The sequence below is a fragment of the Cyrtonyx montezumae genome, unplaced genomic scaffold (genome assembly GCF_038088225.1).
Source record: "Cyrtonyx montezumae isolate F1298 unplaced genomic scaffold, pur_monq_1.0 scaffold_3, whole genome shotgun sequence".
Taxonomy (NCBI): domain Eukaryota; kingdom Metazoa; phylum Chordata; class Aves; order Galliformes; family Odontophoridae; genus Cyrtonyx; species Cyrtonyx montezumae.
Genome location: NW_027072034.1, coordinates 114698981 through 114721827, shown reverse-complemented (window position 1 = coordinate 114721827; position 22847 = coordinate 114698981). Strand labels below are relative to the sequence as shown.

Sequence of the window (22847 nt, the reverse complement as noted above, 5' to 3'; positions counted from 1 at the left end):
TTTTGTAAGTCTACACATTATTACTGTAAATAGGCTCTCAGGAATAACTGCACATGTGAAAATATATATTTTTAGATACAGAAATGTAAATATGATGCAAAAGAGTGGCAACCCTCTGTAAATATATGTTTAGATGGATCTTCAAATGCAAACAGATGTGTTTCCTGGAAATGTATATTATTCTTTGGGACCAGTACAGTCTCACAGCCCTCCATAAAGACTGGTTAATGAACCTAGGAGCCTTAATTTCTAAAGGCTGTTTCTAAAGATTTAACTGAATTTTGAAAAAGGAGTTTTTAACTGAATTTTGAAAAATGAGCACTCCTGGAAACGTCATTCACCTATTAAGGGGTTGAATTCAGCAGTCCAACTGAAGTGCTTGGGATTTTCTCAGTGACATGCAGGCTGCAAGACCTCATCCCAGCATCAGGAAAGAATGTGTGCCAAACAGACTCCTCAGCTTCCACTGTTCAGGGCTTTCTCTTCCCTCCTCAGCCACTTCAGATCACAGTGATTAGCATTTTCCCCATTCACAAATGGGGAAAGACAAGAGTCACGTGACCCCTGTCTTGATGGCAGTGTCAATGGCTCTCCCAGGATGGTTGGATCACCCCAAGCGCATACCCACACTCAGGACATATCCTACCACCCAGACAAGCAGCAGGAGCACTGCAAGAAATGCAATCTCCCTTTGCAGAGGGCCAGGACATACCAGGAGCACTGCATTTTGAGCAAGGACTGAGGCAGTCACACTTACTGATGCAATGCTGTCACCGGGTATTAGCATAGCACACAAAAATGCTCAAAGTGCAGTAGGGCATTTATTATTTCAGCTTCGTGAGGCAAGTGGTGATTTGGCACTATACACTTGCTTTGAAGAGACAGGAAATTGAAACAGAAAGCTTGTGTGACTCCTAAAGGAAAGAAAAGGCCAGTAGGAGCTCAGAAGATGCCGTCTGTCCCTTCTCCCAAAATGTAACACACCATGGTAGTGTCTGTCCAAACAAGTCACAGCATCATTACAGGCTAATTTCTGACACCTCTCCTCATGTTTCAGTGACTACTTTTCCCCTTTGAAAGAGCCCTGGGGGGGTGAAAAGTTCGATCGCCTCTCAATCAACACCTTCTACCCCACACTGTCTGCCTGGTGGCCTGCATAGGCTCTTCCCCAGGGAATGGGCTCAAGGAATCATATAATCACAGACTGTGTTGGATTGGAAGGGACCTTAAAGCCCATCCAGTCCCACACCCTGCAGTGGGCAGGGCTGCCACCCACTAGGTCAGGCTGCCCAGGGCCCCATCCAACCTAGCCTTGAACATCTCCAGGGATGGGGCATCCAAGAACTACTGAGAGTAAACAGCCATCCTAGTGACAGGTCCCAAAAGCAAGTGACAACTGCCAATGGACTTCCACTGACCAAGTGGCATCCAAAAACAGGATCAGCAGTGAAGCAGGACATGTATGTTCACATGGGTACTGCTCCCAGCTCCTCTCCTTCACGTGTGGGTTCTCTGCCAGCTGAGTGTCTCCCACCTCCACCAGTCTGCTCAGATTGCACCATCAAGGGTGCATGGGCTCACCTTCCCTGACGTGAAGACATCAACACAAACGAGAATGCAGACCACAGCATTTTTTAGTAGTTCATAAAAATGCTACGAGTCATGATAACACATTATTTATTTATAATATATTTCATAGTTTTCATCTCTCTGAGCAAAATAAGATCTCTATCTGTGTTTGTTGTTGTTTGGTGTAAAGCAAACATCAGTAACAGAATTTCTTTTATTGAGCATTTTTCTCAGACATATATTCTGGAAAATATATTTCCAAAGTGTGCTTATACTTTTAACACCCAACAGAGCTGGTTTCATTTTTCAAAACCTCACTGGCCTGGTGCCAGATATGGTACACGATGAACCCAAACAACTTAAGCCTAGTAAGAAATAATCTCAATTGAGAAATACCTTATGAAAGGATTTGTTTGTCCATTCTTTAGGTTCTTTTCTTGCTTGCTTATTTGCCTTCCTTTCTCTGCAACAGCTCCACTGTGTGCACCATCAAAATTTATTAAGAGTCACAGCATATGAATCAAGAGTAGGACAAATGCAATATGCATTTTCACATCAACTACATTAACTACTCAAAATATTCCAGATCTGCAGAGAAAGTGCTATTAGTCCCTTTGGTACTCTCACAGCACTGTACTTATACCTCTACCACATTTCTTCAATACACTGTACTGGTTTTAAGACTTAGATAATTTAATTATAGTATTTTTAGTAACTTTACTAGTGGAAGAATTTGTACTTTTCCTAGCTTCTTTTCTTAATGAGAATTTCAGATAACTCCAAGACCTTGAGTTCAGACAGAGAAATATATCAGGTTCTTAATAATGAAATCTAAAGCCTCTTACCCCAACAAAACAGGTTCAAGAGCACCCAAAGCCCCTGTAACCACAGCACACAGTCTGGCAGAACACTTTAGCACATACCTAACTTCACACATATGACTTTTGTGGGTTAGCTCACACATGTAAAGCTAAAGACATGCATAACCATCAAGGTCAGAGCTCTAAACTAGAGCATGTGATGGTCTCTGTGGGGATTGGTACTGAGTGATTTGATGGCCTTAATCTAGTTGCTGGAGTTTACTGCTTACGTGCATGCATGCAAGTACGTGCGTAGTCGTTTCCTATTAGGAGAACCTTTGTGAGATAGATATCCTTGACCAGTAAACCAAAACAACTGTGTCACTGTCCCTCACTGGCTGTATGCAGGAGGAGCATCCTCAGTGCCTCCTCTGCAGCAGTGATGGCAACAAAGTCTCGTGGCCACAGAGGGTGATGGGACAAGGGTGCACTGGGGATGGACCAAAACCACCTTCACCTGCACAATCAGTTTGGGTACTGGCCCCTGCACATAAGCAGGTAGAGGGAATATCCTCCCCATAATGTAGGGCACAAGGGACAGAAAGCAAGAAGACGTGAAGCTCCAGTGCAGTCACGCATTTCCAAAGGGCTCATCACGAGCACGGCTCCTGCTCAGCCGCTGCTCTGTCCTCAAGAAACAGATAAGAAAGAGAGAACACAGCTTTTGGCTTCCTACCTCTGTGAGTCAGCTTGCAGAGCCTGCTGGGCAGGAAGCATGGAGAAATAAACTTCAAGGCCATAATAAATTGCCTGTCTCCATTTGCTGGAAAGAGGATTTATACTCACTCTCTGAACCGGTGCAGAGAGATCACAAAGTATTTTCCAATATGCTTCATGCTTCTTTACTTTTGTTTGGTACGAATAACTCGAACTGAGCTATAAATACTTCAAAAACATGATGGTTGCAAAGGTTTCTGTACATTCAGTCCTATCGATAAGATAAATGTGTCTTCCTCTACAAGCTTCTCGGCTCCTGGGCAGAATACAACAGGTGGAATTTTCTTTTACAGATTCAGACCATTGTCTATGGCAAAATATCTCAAAGCCTGAACATGCGGTAAAAGACAGAGCAGGCAGGCAAGTGCCCATTTCTATATCACATCTCCTGCTGAGTCAGTGCTGCCTCACAGGGTGAGCAACAAAGGTAGGTTTCATCAGAACATTGAGTATTTCTCTTGATTTCAGGAGGCTGGTTCACTCGTGTTTGCCTCATTTCCAGCTAGGATGCGTGAACACAAACAAAGGTGCAATTAGCCACACTGAATGAAGTCCCAGATTCAAGTCTGCTGCTGCTGAAACCCAGGCCAAGCACATGAATGACACAAGCGGCTGAGCCGTCCCCAGCATCCTCTGCATGCAGTACATTCAGTCCCATTGAAAACTATCCTCCACTCTCATTATCTACCACAGCTATTTTTAGGGCTGTGGCGAGATATGAACAAACTGCTTTTCTCCGCTGGGGAGGCTGTGAATTGTAAGCTGGGTCCAGCCTCTGTGCATACCACCCGTGCTCCGGACCAAATTCCGATGGGTTATTGCAATAGCCTTGCAGAGAGTTGGGAAAATGACATCAGGAAAGAGAGCACAGTCTCCCGAGAAAGGGACAACAGGAGATATGTCAGAAATGCTGACATATTTTAGCAAACAGTATTAAAAACAATTTTCTCTGGGCGCAGTGGGAGGGTTAGGGTTATACAGTCATAAACCTCTATTTTCCCAAAGCTGTGAAGCGAGGCCAGCCCCAGCCAGCAATGGGAAATGGGTGAGTCCAGCCGGTTTCACAGCTCTGCTTCCTTTCCTAGAGACTCTTAGGTGGGAAGTGTAATGTGGTAAGTGCCAACAAGGGTGGGGAAGTAAAGAATAGGTGAATCGAGACAGGGAAGAGAGGGGCAGAGCAGAGGATGTTTGGGGGTGGGGAGAGAAAAGGCACATTGTTCTTTCTCCAGCCCCATGGTGCTTAACAAGAAAGAATAAAGTCTGGCACCATGCAATGTTTTTCCAGGGGAGTCTGGAAATGCCTACGGCTCTTGGCCCAGACATCACCAACAAAAGAGGAAGAGAAACAAAGCTATGAAATAGGGTGGCCCCCAAGGCTCTGAAATCCAATGATAAGGAGGGGAATGCTGATAATGCAGCTGCATTGAAATGGCACTTCCAGCAGTTGCACGAGGAAGAGAAAGGCATGGGATGGGCTGGGTAACTGTCTGGCTGCCAGATCTTCCAGGTGGGAAGGAGCCAGGAGCTGGTATCTCTGCAGGTAAGCCAAGGACCTAACAGGTTCTGCAAAGGCATCCTTGTGCAACTTCTTGCAAGCCACCTTGCCCACAAGTATTTATTTGCTATGTTCTCCAATACACCAGAGAAGATCTATCTTGAGATCCCAATCCCAGACCTAGTACAGAAGTGAAGAGTATTGTGTAGGATGTGCTTCTGCACTGCCATCAAAACACTCCATGCGCTAAGAAGTTGGATTGAAGGCCACCAGGAGCTGAAGCAAAATCAGCACCTGGCATCGTGTGTTTTGTTTCACCACGTCTGAGAATACTCTTTGAGGAAAAAGAGTAAGGTTGATACAATGCCATTATTTTGGAGATTGATACTTTTCAGATCCTGAAAGCCAGATCATCTCCGTGGTGATACTGCCTGAGAGACAAGCATGCAACCAAACCCTAATTAATAGCTCAACTCTACTGCTTGGTAGGTTGGCCAACTATGCAATAATCGAGGAAGTTGCTCAAAGAAGGAGACAGCGTCACCTGTTCAAAATGGGACTCTGGTGATCCAAATCTCAAAGCTTCTGCCCATTGCTCTGTTCCACAGCATGTTTCATTAACATGGATGTTAATGAAGACAAAATGCTGTTGTTCAGCAGCTGCACACAGAGAGGATGCACATACCACGATGCACCTTTCTAGTTTACTAGCTTTTAAGAGGCAGGGGTATTCTTTACAACTATCTCACTCCATATGCTAAAAGCAGATAGCAAATATCTGCACCACATATCTTTCCCTTCATCCCATTGTTACAAAAAAAAAAAAAAGATTTATTTCTGAAAACCAAAGCTGATTTAGTGCTCCTGTACTATTAATTACCTGTAGAGAAGCTCACTCTTGCACTCTAGCACCAAGACACTTGAAGTCACAAGTCTATGTGATAAATGTTAAATAAAAATTGCATTTGCATAAGTTGAGGCACAATGCTGCAGTGCCTCTTGTGAAAACCAGGGTAATTTCCCCTTTGTATTCATTTTTCTTTCCCAGTTTTGCTGAGCATATTTGCTATTACTACATATAAATGGAGATTCAGCAAGTGAAGAGGAACCAACTAATCACAAATGCTAGGCAATGGGTTATATCTCTTCCTAGCTGCCCCATCATTCACTCAGAAAAATGCCCATGGAACCAAGTTTTTATGAGCAGGAGAAAGCACCGGGTTAGCACATTTGTGCTGTACATATAGAAGGTGGGTGCCAAGAGGAACACATGCAGCACCCTTCCTCCACTTCTTTTCTCAGCCCTGCATGGTGCTCATTAACAGGATTGCTGTGCGCATTTCCTGAGCACCTACTGCCCCACTGCAAAATGCATAACCCTTCCCTGCCTTACACCCGCTGCCCTCAGCTAGGTATGTAAGTCTGACATATTTACACCATGCATCCTCTGACAAATTTTTCACTGAATATTGAGAAGCCTGGCCTTGAGTCGTCCTTGCTACCTTAGATCTTACAGCTCCGTGTGAACCGTTTCAGGATTGATACTCCATCAGAAGTGAAAAGAAAACCATTTGTCATTTCCCGTAACATTTAAAAACAAAGGTTAACAATGTGGTTATTGATTTTCCACTTGAAGCAATTAGTTTTTGAAACAGAGAAGGGAGGGCTGCAGAATTCAGAAATGAGCAGTCTACTGAAACAAGTTAGCAATGTATTGAAAAACCCTTCCCTTCTCAAAATAAAAGATTTCAAACTGCATCAATGATGTCCTGTCTGCACTGGTAGCAGCAGGGGTTACAAAGGATTTGATGAAAAGTAGAGATTGGACAAGACGAGGCTATTGGAGATGTTTGCAGCTGGGACTGCCAGGACTGGAGCCCAATACTGATGATCTGGAAGAGTCTCCACCAAATGCAGAGTCCATCTGCCTGGCAAGAAGAGTCATCATGCTTAATCTTTCTTGACAAGATCCTTCTGAATATCCAAAGATGCAATATTCAATACTTCAAAACGTTTGTAACCTACCCTGCATAAAGCAGACTTCTGATCTAATTCTGAAGGACTAAAGAAAAGTGGGGGAAAATATGGCCAAGTTTAAGTTTTACTGTTGTCATGCTCAGACCAATGGAAGATCATCTCTTTTTCCCTAACCAGCTACCTTTGAGCGTCCAAGGAAAGTTCATGTTTTGGCACATAAGAAATTATATCTGGAAAGTAAATGGGGTAAGGGATTTCCCTTAGGCAGTGGAGGTTCATAACAGTAATTAAAAAGGAAAAAAAAATGCTTCAAAATCTCAGCTGTGGATCATTCCTTAATAGATATCAACCAGCAATGAATGCCACATTCACTGAAAAGATGAAAACTGCATTTATAGTTAACTTCTGGTGAAGTTGCCAAGCAGATGTTTATTTTTGGCTTCCACATTTACAAAGCCAAATGCTACACTGAATTGGGATTACACAAAGTCTGACTGCTTTTCTTCCAGGTTGTGATTTTGTTTAAAAAAAAAAAAAAAAAGAAAAGCTGACCACTTATAAGTAGGAAAAAACCTGGTAGCATCCGTTTCTATCATGTCTGTTTATATCATAGTTTAAATAAGGTTAGAATTGTGCAATCATTACTGATCAACTTCCAAATACAGCACAGCTCCATCCAGCACATGTGTAAAACAGGAAAAGGCACTGGAAGTGAATCATGTGTCGGTCTTTTAACTTCTGCAAGTCTATGTGCAGACTGTTTAGCACTAATTAAATTACTGGCAAGTCGAGTTAAAGAGGAGTGAAAGAATTCACAAGCCCCAAGTTTACTGTTCTTAGTGTTACATGGATATTACAGATTCCCTCTCCAAAAACTAGAAGATAGATCTCACATTCATTTTGAGGTTTGATCTCACAGTTACCACAGCTGCTGATCTAATGCAAAATGCTAACCTAGGACAGCAGAGAGGGACTTTAACACAGTGTGTTTTTTTTCATTGTGAAAAAGCAGTGAACCACACCGAAGTAATCCTCCATTGAAGGAGTGCGCGCTGTTCAAGGCACTGATTTGGGGATGAAATGTAAAACCAAGATCCTGGCTACTTCATTATAAAGCCCCAGCGCCTGGATCTAGTTCCAGTTTGCAAATGACAGTCTCCTATAATTCCTCCCAATAATTTAAGTTGGAAATGGGGATATTCACGCCCTTTTAGAAACTGTGCAAACCACTGCGATGTTCTGCTAAATAATTGATAAATAATGGTAACCTGAGCAGCTACCAGAGTCTCCAAAGTGATTCTGCATATGTTTAGGTGAAAGGTGCTATAGCAGAGCAAGGCTGTAATTCACATTAAGGAATGCAGGGGGATGGACATCGTCTAAACACTTTCTTACGTCAAGTTGGTTTTTTTTTCCAAGAAGCCACCTGACAGTGGATTTTCATTCACTGGAAAGCTCTGCTGGAGGAAGCTGTGGGTAAACAAATGTAACTCGGCTATTCTCTCTTTCCCTGAGGAGCCTGTGGGTTTAGAACTGCTAAGAGTTTTGCACATCTTTACAACGTCCTTTCCGTCACAAATGCTATGTCACCTGGTTTTGTGCAAATCCTTTAATTTCACTCTCCTGGGTTTGCAGTCCTTCAAAGAAGGCTAGAAGTTCGTTGAAAGAAGAAGGTTATGGCACAATGAGAGACAAAACAGAACCAGAAAAACCTAAGCAGATTCCTTCTTCAATAAATTTCCTTCAGATCCCACAGTGCTCATCAAAACCCGATACCATAATGCTTGACCACCTCAAACTCCTAATCAATTAGGCAGAATTTTAAAGCATGAGGAGACTTTAGAAGACTTCGGAGTTTAGTCTTTGGATTAACATTAATGAGCAGGATGTGCGTGGATGGTGGGCCACTGAGGCTGTATCACAGAAGGTCCATGGTGGTGTGTAAACAGTAAGAAGGGTTAATCCTAGAACCACAGAATCATTCAAGTTGGAAGAAACCACTGAGATCATGTAGTCCAACCACCAACTCATACCCCACCATGTCAACTAACCACCTCCCTCAGTGCCACATTCACACAGTTCTGGAATACCTCCATGGGTGGTGACTCCATCACCTACCTGGGCAGCCTGTGCCACTGCAGCACTGCTCTTTCTGAGAAGAGAATTTTCCTAATGAAACTGTCCTAATTTCTAATTTTTCCTAATGACTACCCAGTCAGAGACTGACTACAATATGAACAGTACTTCTTGGTGGGAATCTAGTGAGCCATAAACCCACATCCTATCTGGAAAAATACTCTTGGAAAAGAAAAAGATTGGCAACTATGTGCATCAAGCATCAACCCAGGTTATTTTGTTCCCGAGCTCACAGATCACATTGCAGTATTAAATTTATTTTTGTAAAAGCAATGCTTCAGTACGGCATTGGCCAGGCTGGATGTTACCTACTTAATGGTCCCTTTTTGGAAGGGAACCTCCTAGAATTTATGACAGAGAGTGGTGGAATTGCTACAGTGGGAGGAAAGGACTTTCTTCTCCATCCGTCTCTGATTTCTAAGAAATATTTATACCTCTGAAGGTAGAGGAACCTCCTGTTGTTCTCTTTTATTTATTGAAAGTAAATTACCAGGGCCACCCTAATGGCTCAGTGGAGAGAACAACACAGGAACAGGAACACTCTGGCTTCCCACAGCCAGTCAGGCTTGGAATAGACATGATAGGGAGGAATTAATTACACTTTCCTACAGTGCAGTGGCTGGCTACCATGCTTTTACAGCCTTGAAAAGCACAGTTCTAGCTCGCTACAAGAGGAGTGCAAAACTGTAAGCAGTTCTGATGAGAGTTAACTTGGAGGGGAGAAACGGTGAACTTTTTTGTGTTTCTTTTTAAAGAAAGAGATGGAAAGCTTTTGGCAGAGAGCTCCCTCGGGCTTTGTGATCTCCAGGACTGTTGCCCCCTTCTTCAGCACACACAGACACCTTCCTTGGCCTGCACTTTGGCCAGGGTTGATCAAACAAAGGAGAGTCAGCACTCAGATTTCTGGGGTCCCAGTGCCAAAAGCGAAGTTGTTAGGTAGTGCAGCAGCAGCAGCACAGGCTTCCCACTTTGCCCTGCCAGCGACCTTCGCACAGACTTGGATGTACCACTTTCCTCCGAGTGAGGAGCAATTCCCTCACATGCTGCTTGGTCCAGAATCTCATCTCAGCAAATCCCACAAATCATGTCATACTGAGAAGGACTATTAAAGCAGTGCTGCGCAACACGAATTGCTGTCCACTAGGGACTGGAGCAAGAGACCGCCTAACCCACTTTGTTTAATTTTTTGCTTAAACAGTCCTGAAAGGGGAAGCTGCATTGCTACTCTGGAAATCACAGTTTTCATCTCATTTGAGCCATGCATTCCTCAGCTAAACTGCAGAAATAGTAATAAGAACAGACTACCAAATAAAACTTTTTTTCTACATTTCCCACATTTCCTGGAAATATAGCACTTCTGATGCTGCAAAATAAAAGCAGCGAAGACATGCAACAGCACTGTGACATCAGTCATTTCCAACTCAGCCCACCACACCTTTTGCACAGGCTGCATCCATCACCCACTTGCACTGCACCATCCATGGCAGGGATCGATAGCACTTCACTGAAAGCAGAGAGAGCTGAACTCCCCTTTCACACTAACTGCTCGCTCCAGCTTGCTCTAACATGCACACCACAGCTCAGAGGTGCCAACATTTATTGCGTTGTTTAAATATCGTTTAGAGTTTTGCTGGGCAGATATGAAGAATAACTTGGGTGTACAGTAAAACAAAGATAGAGCTATTTGTGCCAAACATTCAGCTTATGGCAATACTTCATAGGAATTATTCCCTACAACAACTGAACTGTCATATCCTACAACTACATCCCAGGCAGCCTCCCAGCTGAGCTCACCAAGGCTGCTGTCTGATGCACTCTACATACAAACACCCAGCACTTCCCAGATGTTCTCTATGTAAAACATTTGGTTTCAAACACGCAGCACTTCTTTCCAAAAAGCCATTACATTTGTTTAATGGACTCACACAGTTCAACTCAAATATCCTGGAGCAGACATTTGACTGCAACACTACTCTACAAGCCCCATCTGCAAAAAGAAAAAAGAAAGAAAAAGTAAATGAGAATGCTTTACATGATTTATTGCTGTCTTTATGATCAGCCAGTTCATAAAATACAAGCTCTGCTCTACAGACAATAACACAAATTGCTTTCAAGTGTATTGTTTAGCCCTTGCCTGTGTTAAACAAATATTTCAATTGAAACAAAGGACCAAATTCTACTCTTCGATTTACAACAGTGTTAATGTAACCGAGAGCAGTACTACACCCACGGACATCACAAGGGATGTGATTTTTTTGTTTTACACTCAAAGTGAGTGAGTAACGATATCCAATAATGATAACCAGTTACATTCACCACTGCAGAGTTTTCTCTGCGTCTGAGAAAGGCTGGAAGTACAGAAATTGGAAACTCGCAACCTATATGCAGAAAGACTGTTGGTGAAAAAGAGGACTTGTCCCTGGCCTAGATGTAAACACTGCGGCCAAAGGCCCTTGCTCCTTCCACACAGTGGCCAGCAGACTTTGGAATAGTGGAACCATCCTCCTGTAGTGTGACTGCAGCCATGATGGAGGGCTTTCATTTACAAACTGCTACTCAAATGAAGGGAGTACAGAAGTAAAGGTCAGGCCCAGCCAAGCACTGTAGTGCACCTCAGTTCTCTCTGTGGGTCTACCAGAGACCTGCTGCGTGACCTTAGGGAAACCCCTTAAAGACTTTGGTGCTCAAAGCAGCATTTCAGTGCCTGCAGAAAGTAAACACTGCCTGTGTTTGGCAGAACTGCACCCACAGGGCATGGCTTGCATTGCTAGTCTTGCCCACCAACACCTCCTCCCAGCCCTACAAGCTGGTACAACACCAAAAGGCAGATACTGCCCTGTTTCCTTTCTGGAAAAAATGAGAGTAACTCTATATACAAAACAGACTAACTGTGAGGCTACAGCAGTTTGTGAGGTGCTTTGACAGCAGGGTGATGAGTGACAGGCAAAAGCCCTGCAACAAACAGAGATGAGAGAAAGGTCAACCGTATCAAAGGAAAAGTCAGCATAAAGGACACTGCATGACTCATGTAGAGAGGTCTGGCTGAAAATGAGAGGGCAATATGGATGCCTCTCAGCTGTATCCCTATGTAGCTCAGCTAAGCCCAAGCCAAATTTATCGGTATCAGAGCCAAGTGATTATAAAAAATGGTAAAAAGTCCAGCTTAACTACCCCAAAAATCTAACTAAGAGTAAGTATCACAAGTCAAGTGTCAAGTACAGACATCAGCCCAAGTATCCTGCTAATAAATGAATGCTAAGTACTCATTTGCTCAGAAGCATTGCCTTCCAGCAGGCATTTCTGCAGACATTTTTGTGCAGCTCTCCCATAGGATCATAGAATCATAGAATTACACAGGTTGAAAAAGACCTTTAAGATCATCAAGTCCATACTCCAAGCTGTGTGGTGTTGGAGCATTCAACACTTCAAAGGTCTCCTGCACCTGCTGCACATTCCCACCGAACACTTGTTTTTGACATGCTGAACCACTTGGGTAGCCCCCTGTTGCCCCAGCCTCAGCTAATTGTGCCACCAGCAGTGATCAGGTTTGGTCTGTGCAGTGCACAATGGCAAAAACTAGCAGAGATATGGCAATCCAAGCTCATGAGCTGATTTCCAACAAATTACATGTCATATTTTCCTGTTAAACATGTGCAAAAGATTGGGTATTTTTTGGTATTGATGACAACAAAATGCTGTTTCCTTTGCCAAACATTCTTCTCTTCTTAAAGAAAGGGAACAGTTGTTTCATACCAGAAGCTTCAAGGTGGTATTTTTATTCAGCCCTCATTGCCACCTCTTGTGATCAATACCACGAGCAATACTCATGCTCGCTTTTTAAGTAACACTTGCCTCTCAAATAAAGGGAGATATTATTTAGAGGTCTTGAAGAGATAAGAAACTGTAAGAGAGATGAAATGTCTTTTTGTGTACAGGAAACATGGTACCAAGGCTTTGTGATTTTCATCTACAGCAGGGCTCAAATCTTTGTGATCTGTTCACAAGCAGCTAAATTTAGTCTCCAAGTTTGAAATGGTATATTTTCACAGGAACAACGAATTATTTTTTTTTTAAGTTTAATATCCCTTAACTACTGTCTTTATTCCAAGGCAGTAGTGCTGAAACCCAAACACGCTGACTCAGCTCTCTGACACAGTGAGACATTAGCATAATTGCAAGCCCCTCAAGCAGCCAGACCTCAGAACAAAGACATTTGGCTCCTCCAGCATTTCTGCCTAAGTCGTCCCATATGCCAGCAGCAGGGCCAGGGCAGCTGAGTTCTGGGTTTAGCAGTGTACCTCAGGCAATGGGGACAGAGTGGACTAAAGAGCGTGCAGAGGGATGGCGAGAGCAGCTGGGATGAAAGTGAGGATCAGGAGAGCAGGGCGAAGAGGAGGACAAGGAGAGGGTTGTGTTACTGGTGCAGCTGACACGAGCTGGAAATGGAGAGAGGGAGGTGGGAAGGCTGAGGCACTCCGCGACACACGGTTACTGTGATTATACGTTAACCAGAGCAGTCTGTGCTGTCTTCTGAGTGAAGTTTCTGGCTTCGCTGCTAAGAGCTGCTGGAGTGGGTTCTGCAGCACTGAAGTAACTGAAACAAATTTGTGTGCACCTACAGCTGGCCAGAACTATTTTGAACACACCAGCCATGCCAACCGCTCTTCCCGTAGCTGCTGTGCTACTGGCTTTCATTTCTTTTTTCTTTTTCTTTCTTTTCTTTTTTTTTTTTTTTTGATAAAATGAAAGGAAACACCCATTAAAATATTTTATTATATTCCGCCGTCTGCAAGAACAGAGCCTGACAAAAATCACACTTGAGCAAGATCCAGAGTTTGCCTCCAGCCGTGGACCAGTGACAGTTTTAAGGGCTGATGTCTTGTAAACCACCAAAGCTAGTAGCAAATCCCACCTGCCTTGGGAGAGCTAAGACACTCCAAGTATTAATACTGCATATTCCTTTGACAGGGTCGGTTGATGGTGTTCAGTTGAAAATATAAAAAATATGAGAACATTAAAGCAAATGGACGGCTACGATCTCACCCCCTCCATGCATCCCCCACTGCAGCACACAGCAAAGGTTACAGGAGGGCCCCCACATCTATGGAACATCTGGCATTTTTGGTGTGGGTCCAGAATGTTTGATCAGGATGGCCAGACACGGTCCGCTCATGGAATATCTCACCCAGCCCCCTAGTGTTCAAAGGTCTAGGATCCTCTAATTTATACAATGTACCACGTTGCCTGTGAGGACATGGTGATAAATACATTCTGTTTAAAAGCAGATACTTCTCGAATCATAACTTGCAGATGCTCAAAGTCTTTCATGTGGGTAAGACAAATGAGAGCCATAGAGACTGATTTTGTAGCCAGGGAGTACAGGAAGCAACAGCAGGAGAACACTATTGAAAGCCTGGATACACTTATGGCTTTAATGAATTGGTCATCAAATATAACAGCACACATATGCAGTTTTACCTTGCTTTGTAGTTCACTCCCCACCCCCCAACTATTCCCCATATAGCTAGCAAAGTGGAAATTATTTCGAGTTTAGTTTATTAAGTGAGCACACATGGTACCCACATCTGTTGGAAGATATTTGAGGGAAACGCTGACAAATATCATTTGCATATTTCGTAAGAGACCTTTTCATCTGAGAGGTTTTCTCTGACATACCAGCTATGCCAAGTATATTGACCCACCAGGGCTAATAACAGGAGTATTTTCTATGAAATGTCAGGTGTATGCCTGGGCAATTTAGGGACAAATCCTGACTTAGACAGGAGACAGGCAAGAAAGAAGACCAATACTCTGCAGGCTGGAGATTCCCACACTAACATACACATCGCAATAGCACACAAACCAAAGGTGAGGTTCACGATGGATATTAGGAAAAATTTCTTCTCAGAAAGAGCAGCGCTGCAGTGGCACAGGCTGCCCAGGGAGGTGGGGAAGTCACCATCTCTGGAGGTGTTCAAGAAATGTGGAGGTGTGGCACTGAGGGACATGGTCAGTGGGCATGGTGGGGACGAGCTGATGGTTGGACTAGGTGACCTTAGAGCCCTTTTTCCAATCTTAATGATTCTATGGAAACTATAGAGCTGGGCAACAGAAGCAGTCTCAACCACTGCACCATGCTGAGAGCTCCCATTCCACCTCGAGCCCCAAGGCAACTTCTTCAGGGGTACTAATTGGTGCCACAGTAGAAGACGTAAGTGTTTGATCTCATTTTGCATAGGCAATGTACAGAAGACAACAGTAAAGAGAACAGCAATGTCCTCCTGTGTGGAACACAGCCCTGAAGAAAGAAGGTTTGGCATCAGCATGCAGGCTTATGGAGATAGAGGGGTACCTAAGCGTGTACAGGTACAGGAGCCTGAGACCTGAGCCAGGGAGAAGCCTGCATCAAAGCCTCAGTTACAGCTGATCCCTGGCATACAGATGATAGAATTGTGTCCCATACGCTCTACACTGGGATCAGTATGGCTTTACAGAAGCACATCAGTCTCTCTGTGCTCAAGACCAACATACCTACAATAGTTTTCTTCCTTGGCACTGTGTGGCCACCACATACCCCCTCCTGATTCCTCTGGCCAGCAGAGGAATTTCTCTCTAGTTATTTATTTACCAGACAAAACACAGACTAACTACGATTACAGTTCTGCAAAGAATAAACAATTGCTCACAAGAACTCTGCATTCCACACGGTTTTATTCAACATGTATGACCCCAAACTACAATATATACAATAATTGTCTCCACATGGCAAATCCACAGTGCGGTTCTTAAAAAATAATAGTAATTTTTAAAACACATGCCACCAAAAAACGCAGTATATTTTATCCATATCTAACAAAAGACTTTGTACAAGCCATTTCCATTCTGCAGCATATGGTGCTCTGAAATCATCCACAATAATGTTTAGGCACTTTACAGTGTTTTGAGCTGAAGGCTGCATTATAAACACGGACTCAAATTCTGTTGCAAATTTCATGTTTAGTGGAATCACATTAGGCCAAAATACACCCCAGTAGTTGACTTGACTAGTATCCCTCCACAATGGGACACAGTGGCACAGGAAAGTTAATTGACCTGACCAAAGTCGTGCAACCTAGCCAGGTGGAAAATAAATAAATAGATAAAAATAAATAGATAAATAAGTAAGTAAGTAATAAAGAAAGAAGAAAAAGTAGCAACAGATCCTTGTAACTTTGTAATTCATTCACCTGTAAGGCAGTCCAAAATCTTCCAAGGAATGTTACTAGATGCCCAAAGAACATGCTGTTCTTGAATTTAGTAACAGATTTGACAAAGTTGACCCCTTAGCAGCTGATCAGACTTCTCACTCAGCTCTTCTGAACAAATCTACTTCTGCAGCAAGGGCTGGAGGTCCCTTCTACAGCCTGCATGCTGCAATCAGTTGTTTCCCTTTGCAGCCCTTGGCTTTCAAGTTGTCTTTGACATTTCAGTTACAGAAGTGTTTATGCAAAGGCTGCAGTCACTTAATACAGCTAGGTGGTAATTCCTATTGTGAGAAGTTTACAGCACCCACAGTAAATCACATTTGATTAAATGTGACGGGTTTCAGGGTTTTGTTTTTCTTTTTTAATCATTTTCAGAACACAGATAATAACTAAGAGTGGAACAAGTAAATTAACAACAAAACCATTTGCAAGCCTTTTTACTGCCTATATACTCTTTCCAACTTGTATTCATTCCAGATCTAGAATTTCCATGCTTTGGTATGATTTTTTTTGTTTGTTTGTTTTTTGGTTTGTTTACCAAGGTTTCACTAGCATGCCTTCAGCACCAAGAAACCACGTCCCGATTCGGCCACATTCTGAGTCCCTAGCAGCACACATTTTGAACACCTTCAAGGAGGAAGAAAACAGTGAGGTTCTGGCACCAGGTTTTGCAAGAAGCCCCCCTCGCAGCAAGCACAGAGTGGCTGGAGCAGTGCCCGCAGCAGTCTGCACGCATCCCACTGGCAGCTCCCAGCTCCAGAGCAGTGAGCACGGCCACACTCTCAGCACGGGTCACGAGGCTGGCATGCAGAACAAAGCGAGAGGCAGCAGCAAGCGAGTGCAAAAGGGTTGGGAGTGGAGGCTGATGCCGAATGTCACACTGGGACAAAAGTTTGGGGCGGCCCAGAAGGAAGGCGTGATGCAGCTCTGCAGGTGGAGGCTGTCATCTGTGGAGCCCTGATGTCATATACTCTACATGGCTGGAAAAAAATCAGGTGTTAGGCTGTTCACACAAGGCTAGCTGATACTTCTGATGGTTTTGGCTTTAATCTGTAAGTTTTTCTTTCTCATGGATAAAACGGGGTAGCGATACAAGCCATTGTTACTATTATCCAAGTGTATTATCATAGCTGTAGAAGCCACATGCATGAATCAGGACCCTGCTGTGCAAAGTACTGTACGAGCACTTCACATCACAGCAGTGTTGTGTAGACACTTTCACCAGCGTCTGCAACAAAGGAAGATATCTTAACAACAACAAACAATCTCAAAAAAAAAAAAAAAAAAAGTTCTGCCTCAGATCTGGACATGATTCTGCAGAGGATGAGCACAGAATGATCGAGATAAAAATCAGCATGAAGTAGTGAACCAGGTGCTGAATGAAGCAGGGGTGCTCAGGATACAATGGAAGTACACCATGCCATGATAAAGACAGCATGATTATTCACATGCATAGGAGGAAAGAGGGGAACACTTGCATTTTCTGTTTGTTGAATGCTTGATGTTAACATAGGCATTTTATTAACTGGAAAAGTCCAGTTCTTGAAAGATGCCCGGATCTTTTTAGCTCCTTGTATGGAAGATTTGCTGAGAAAACAAAGGGAATGTGTCCAGGCAGTCAGTGAGGAGCTACTGAACCAGAGCACTAACGGCTAACCGGGCCCAAGGACCTGTTTGGGCTGCCTGAGGGCAGCAGACAGACACTGTCCTTCTCACAGTATCAGCAAAGCAGGAAAGAGAACTGGGACAAACGTCCTGCCTGGCTTTCAGCAGCCCTGGTGACCCATACGCATGCTTCTAACTTCTTATACTGAACGCTTAAAAGCCACACCGCCAACACACAGATGGCTGTGCAGCGTGCAAGGTCTTAATTACTGACACGGCAGGGCTGTTGTTGGTGCTTACTTTCTGCTTGTGCAGTAATGCAGAGAAATACAATCAGCAAAGCAAAGGTCTTCCTTTTATGTAATCTGCTATTGTTTTGAGGTTTCAAAGCCCTGCATGACTCTCCACAACCTCCACAGAGCACAGCTGCTTCAAAGAAAAGACGCTCACTCACGCTTCAACTGAACCTATTTCCATTGATCTAAAATTTAGGGTTTTTACAAGCTTTTAATTTGGAAACCAATACAGTTTGGCAGCATCCTTCTACCTGCACTTCCTTGTGAAAGAAACAGCACAGGCAACTAACGGGAACCCGCCTGCACAAGTATGCACCGCACGCCTGCTCTTCGAGCCAAGTGCAGCCTGTCATCAATTCCCCACATAACTGGCATGCTGGAGGAAGGCTGGAGAAGAATACTGCTTCCTCCACCTGCTGGCGAGGAGGAAGAAAAAAGATCCTGACTGAGCATAACGGAGAGACAAGGCCCCTGCAGCTGCTCCCCAAGCGGGAAGAGAGGGAGGAAAGCTCCTCATTCTTGCAAAGGGGAAAATCAGGCCTGTGTGCAGGAGGTACCCAGCAGGAAAGGCAAGGAAGCCTTCACGTGAGGTTGAAAGGAACAATGAGTAATGCACAAGAGCTGCAGAACAAGTCAGAGGAACAAATGTCTCCTGACCCTGCAAGGAACCATCCAGCCACCAAGGACAGAGCACCTTGGCCTTCCCCAGGCACAGCACGCAGGCTGGGCTGGAGGTGGTCAGCGCACAGCTTATCTAACGCTGACATAAGTGTAGCTGGGGATTTCTTGGCTAACACATACTGACTATATAACATGAACAAAAGCTTGGTTCTCTGCTCTAACATGTGCAAGATGACAAGTAGAGAAAACACCCACAGAAACGTCAACGTGAGTGTTACTTCACAGGCCCAAGATATCATCTCTTCATCCTTACACTCACTAACAGGTGCGTTAATTTAAAATATCTTAAGTTACACTGTGTATGCTGAGAGAGTACTAATGAAGGAAATCTTGCTGGGAAAATTAGGCAGCCCATACGTCACACAGAGGGCGTTATTTAACAGCCCCATGCAGCATGAAGCACTGCCTGCAATCACTGTGGTAACCCATACACAAATTCACCTAAGTTGTTTCCAATAACAAACTACACGCATCACACAAGCTACCCTGGAGCTTTATGGCAGGAAATCTTACGATCACATTTCACTGAGCTAAGAGGCAAGACAAGGAAAGTATAGCAACCTGAATAAACCTGCAGCCTGTTAGCAAGTGCCAAATACTACTTCATTCTAGTCAACAGAAACCCTGCTAGGGCTGTAAGGCTAGAGATGTACACACCTCAGACTGAGTGTCTTTACACCTTGTTTTTACTTCATTAGCTCAAACTTGCCAATTTCTGCTTCACTCATGAGCTGCTTATTGTTGCCATATGGATGACAACAAATCCAACGTTTGTGTTTCACATTAAAAGCCTGGTTAATCACGCAAATATATTCCTGAAATGCCACAGAGTGAAAGAGATTGCCAAAGGACAGGAGAAACAGAAAGGCCAGCAGGAGAAGAGCCCAGTCGGACAGCCGGCTGGGGAAGCAGCACGACTTCCAAGGTCCGGCCTTGCAATCTCTTACTATACAGCCTTAAATACCTGCTAACCACTGAGTAAAGAAAAGATGATTAGCTAAACCAGCAGCAGCATAGGAAGCAAACAGACCAGACCGGAGCGACCTTGGGACTCGGCTACCTGGCTGCTGGTTGTCACACAATTTGCATGGGAAGCGGAGCCAGGAACGGAGCTGGCTCTCTCCTGCATCCCCTGCTGGACGCTTGGCCACAGTCGAGACAACTGTTCAGCCTTCTGCACGTGCTGGATGTGACAAGGACATGGGAGAGGGATGGAAAGAGAAGGGGAGGACTGGAGGGAAGCTCTGTGCCTCTCTGAGCAGCCATCCCGACACTGAGAGTCACTGGTCAGCTGGGAGACCCTCAGAAAGCAAGAAGTGCGCTTTCCATTCACTCGGGCTAGATTCCTGGCAGCTCGCTTTTATTCTGTGCACTGACAAAACGTGGGTATTTTACATACACTCACAGATGCTAAGTTCAAACGCTCACATTGTACCACAACTTGCCTCTAGACTAGTTAATAATTATGAAGTGCCACACGCTGAGGTTTATGTTACCGCAGTATGAAGCTAACACCCCTGCAAGGATTTGTTTAGCTCCTACATACCAGCTGCTAGAGCCCGTGGAACAATTTTACTGCACTTGAGATCACACAGGTATTTTGATTTTCACTCTCCATCTTGAGATGGCATCAGCCATATAAATTCAGCTCAGGCCACACCATTGCATACCCTGAGCTGCTGGTACAGCAGAGGTGAATGACAGATGCAAGCAGCAGAAGGACCAGGTATGTTGTTAACATGGATATGCATCTACACTACATCCCTTCCTCAGAGAGGCCCTTCCCAAAACCAAATCTCAATTACAGTAAAGTCCACTTTTTTCGATTATCTTAGAGTTTTAAAGAGGCATCTTCAATGTATTCTCTTACTTATTTCATCATTTATGTAACTCCAAAATTACCTTCTTACAAAATAATAGTAAATAATACAGCCTAAATAATATAGCCATGTAGCTTTGGTTAGCCTGAAACTGTGAAAGAGCCAAAACAGCAAACTTTAAAAACCCTACACTTGGAATGAGCATGTGCAGAGATGTCCATCTCTGGTTTCTCTTCAGCCAGCCTCCAAATGAGCTAATAAACTGAAAGCATACATGATCTGACTCCACAGCTTGGCTGAAACCTCAGTTTCACTGTCGGCACAAAGATATTTGGTTGCAAAGTAAATGTCTCTTATTAAAGCCAGCGCATCTACAATTTCTTTTGCTGTTTTACAGTTGCCTCTGCCTCTGGGTGCGTGCTGAGCTCGCAGACGAGCGAAACAGGAAGATAAATGAAACAAAACCTGTAGTGTCACCGGGGAGATGCCTCGCTTTTAGATGAAACCTGGTGAAAACTCGATTAGTTTGCTTCACATAAAGGGCTGGGCTAAGACCTCTTTGGAAAAGCACCCACTTCTCCGGGCAGCCAATGCCTGCTTCTCGCTCGCCGGTCCTCCGAGGGCGAAAATGACAAGAACTCTGAGTAATACGTGTGTTTCTCCAGCCGCACTTGTGCGCTCCGCCGGAGCACGGTACCGGCGGGGACACGCCGAGTTCGGGCAGGACAGCCGCTGGGCTCCAGCACCGGCACAGCCGAGCTGTGACACGGGGAAGCCAATGGGGCTGCGGTTTTTTTTTAGGTGTCAGCGACGTTCGGGTCACAAAAGTATGACCGAATGACGGCGTTTGTAGCTGCAGAAGGGATGCCTGCCATTCTGACAGCGCTTTGTAAGCGGTGTCGGCTGGCTGGGGAACGTGACAGGTTTCCAGTTGGGAAAGAATAACTATCCACGGGAGACCCGCGTGTCAGAGCCAAACAAGCAAGCCACCCTCTTTTTTTTCTTTTTTCCCAATAACATCATTTCTAAACGCACAGACGAGCAACCACCCACCCACCCCCACAAAAAAAAAAAAAAAGGGGGGGAGCTCCTGCGTGGGAGCGCGCTGCGCGGATCCCCGCGGACCCGACCCACGCTGCGAGGAACGCCAAGCGGCGGAACCCCGGGACAGCCCCTCCGCCCGCCCCACTCACCACTCTGCCGGAGAACCGCTCGATGGCCCGCTTGACTTTGCCGTAGGTGCCTTTCCCCAAGGTCTCCTGCAGCTCGTAGCGATGCTTCAGGTTGTGCTTGTGGTGATGCCGCTTCACCCCCTGCTGCTTCCTCGGCCCCGCCGCCGCCGCCACCCCCGGGGACGCAGCCTCCCCGAGCGGCTCCTCCATGGCCGCTGCTGCCGCCGCCTCGCCGCCGCCGGCCGGCGCGGAGCCGCAGGAGGAGCAGCGGGGCTGCGCGGGGCTGCTGCTGCCGCGGGCGGCCGCCTCGGCGCCCTCCATGCCCGGGCGGCGGCGGCCGCTGCTGTGATCGCCCCGCCGGCCTCGCAACCTCTGCTTCAGCCCCGAGCCCGCGCCGGCACCATGGGGCGCGGCGGGGCGGGGCGGCGGCGCCCCGACATCCCCTCCCCTTCCCCGCCGGCCCCTCCGCCCCTCCCTGCCCGGCCGCACCGCCCCCTCGCCGGAGGGAGGGCGGGGAGACGGCGGTGTCCCCCTGCGCTGCTGCGATGGAGGGGGGGTGGGGGGTGCTCCGCGATGGGAGGAGGGCACCTGCGGAGCGGGTGAGTGTGCGGCCACGGGCTGTGTGGAGAGGCCCAGGAGAAGCCGTGCCAGATTTAGGTCGGGAAAGTGTATTTTTTTTTTTTCCAAAAAAACACTTTAATTTTCCGCAGGAGCCGAACGGGCGACGGTTTCCTGTAGGGTTTCCGTGTAACTGGAACGCACTGACAAACACGGGGCACGCCCAGCCCCTGCCTGGCAGGGCGCAATCAGCCCGAGCCGCGGCTGTTTGGCACGTTTGGCATATACTGGTACCCACTCAAGCAGTGCAGTGTCACAGACTCAAGCTGAGCAGGCTTTTGCATCAACCTCTGGAAACCCTGAAATCATAAAATCACAGAATTATTTGAGTTGAAAGGGACCCTTGAAGGCCATCCAATCTGACTCCCCTGAAATGAATGGGGATGTCTACAGCTAGATCAGGGTGCTCAGAGTCCCTCCAGCCTGACCTTGTACGTCTCCAGGGCTGGGGCATCCACCACCTCTCTGAGCAACTTGTGCCAGTGCCTCACTGCATTGACTGTACAAGACTTCCTTACATTCAGGCTAAATTACCCCTCTTTTAGTTTGAAACCGTTTCCCCCTGTCCTATCACAACATTCTGCTCAACGGTCTGTCCCCTTCCTTCTTACAGCTCCCCTTTAGATCCTCTCCCAGGCCGCTCTCAGGTCTCCCTGC

At 45.5% G+C, this 22847-nt stretch overlaps 1 protein-coding gene across 1 annotated transcript in view; it reads right to left on the bottom strand.

Annotated features, from left to right (window-relative positions):
* NUAK1 (NUAK family kinase 1) overlaps positions 1–21928 on the bottom strand; it is a 45093-nt gene extending 23165 nt beyond the window's left edge. Inside the window, exon 1 of the mRNA XM_065743077.1 lies at positions 21594–21928. Within this exon, the coding sequence (XP_065599149.1) occupies positions 21594–21893 (300 nt within the window). The 5' untranslated portion in view covers positions 21894–21928. The remainder of the gene's footprint in view (positions 1–21593) is intronic.
* Between the last annotated feature and the right edge of the window lie 919 nt (positions 21929–22847).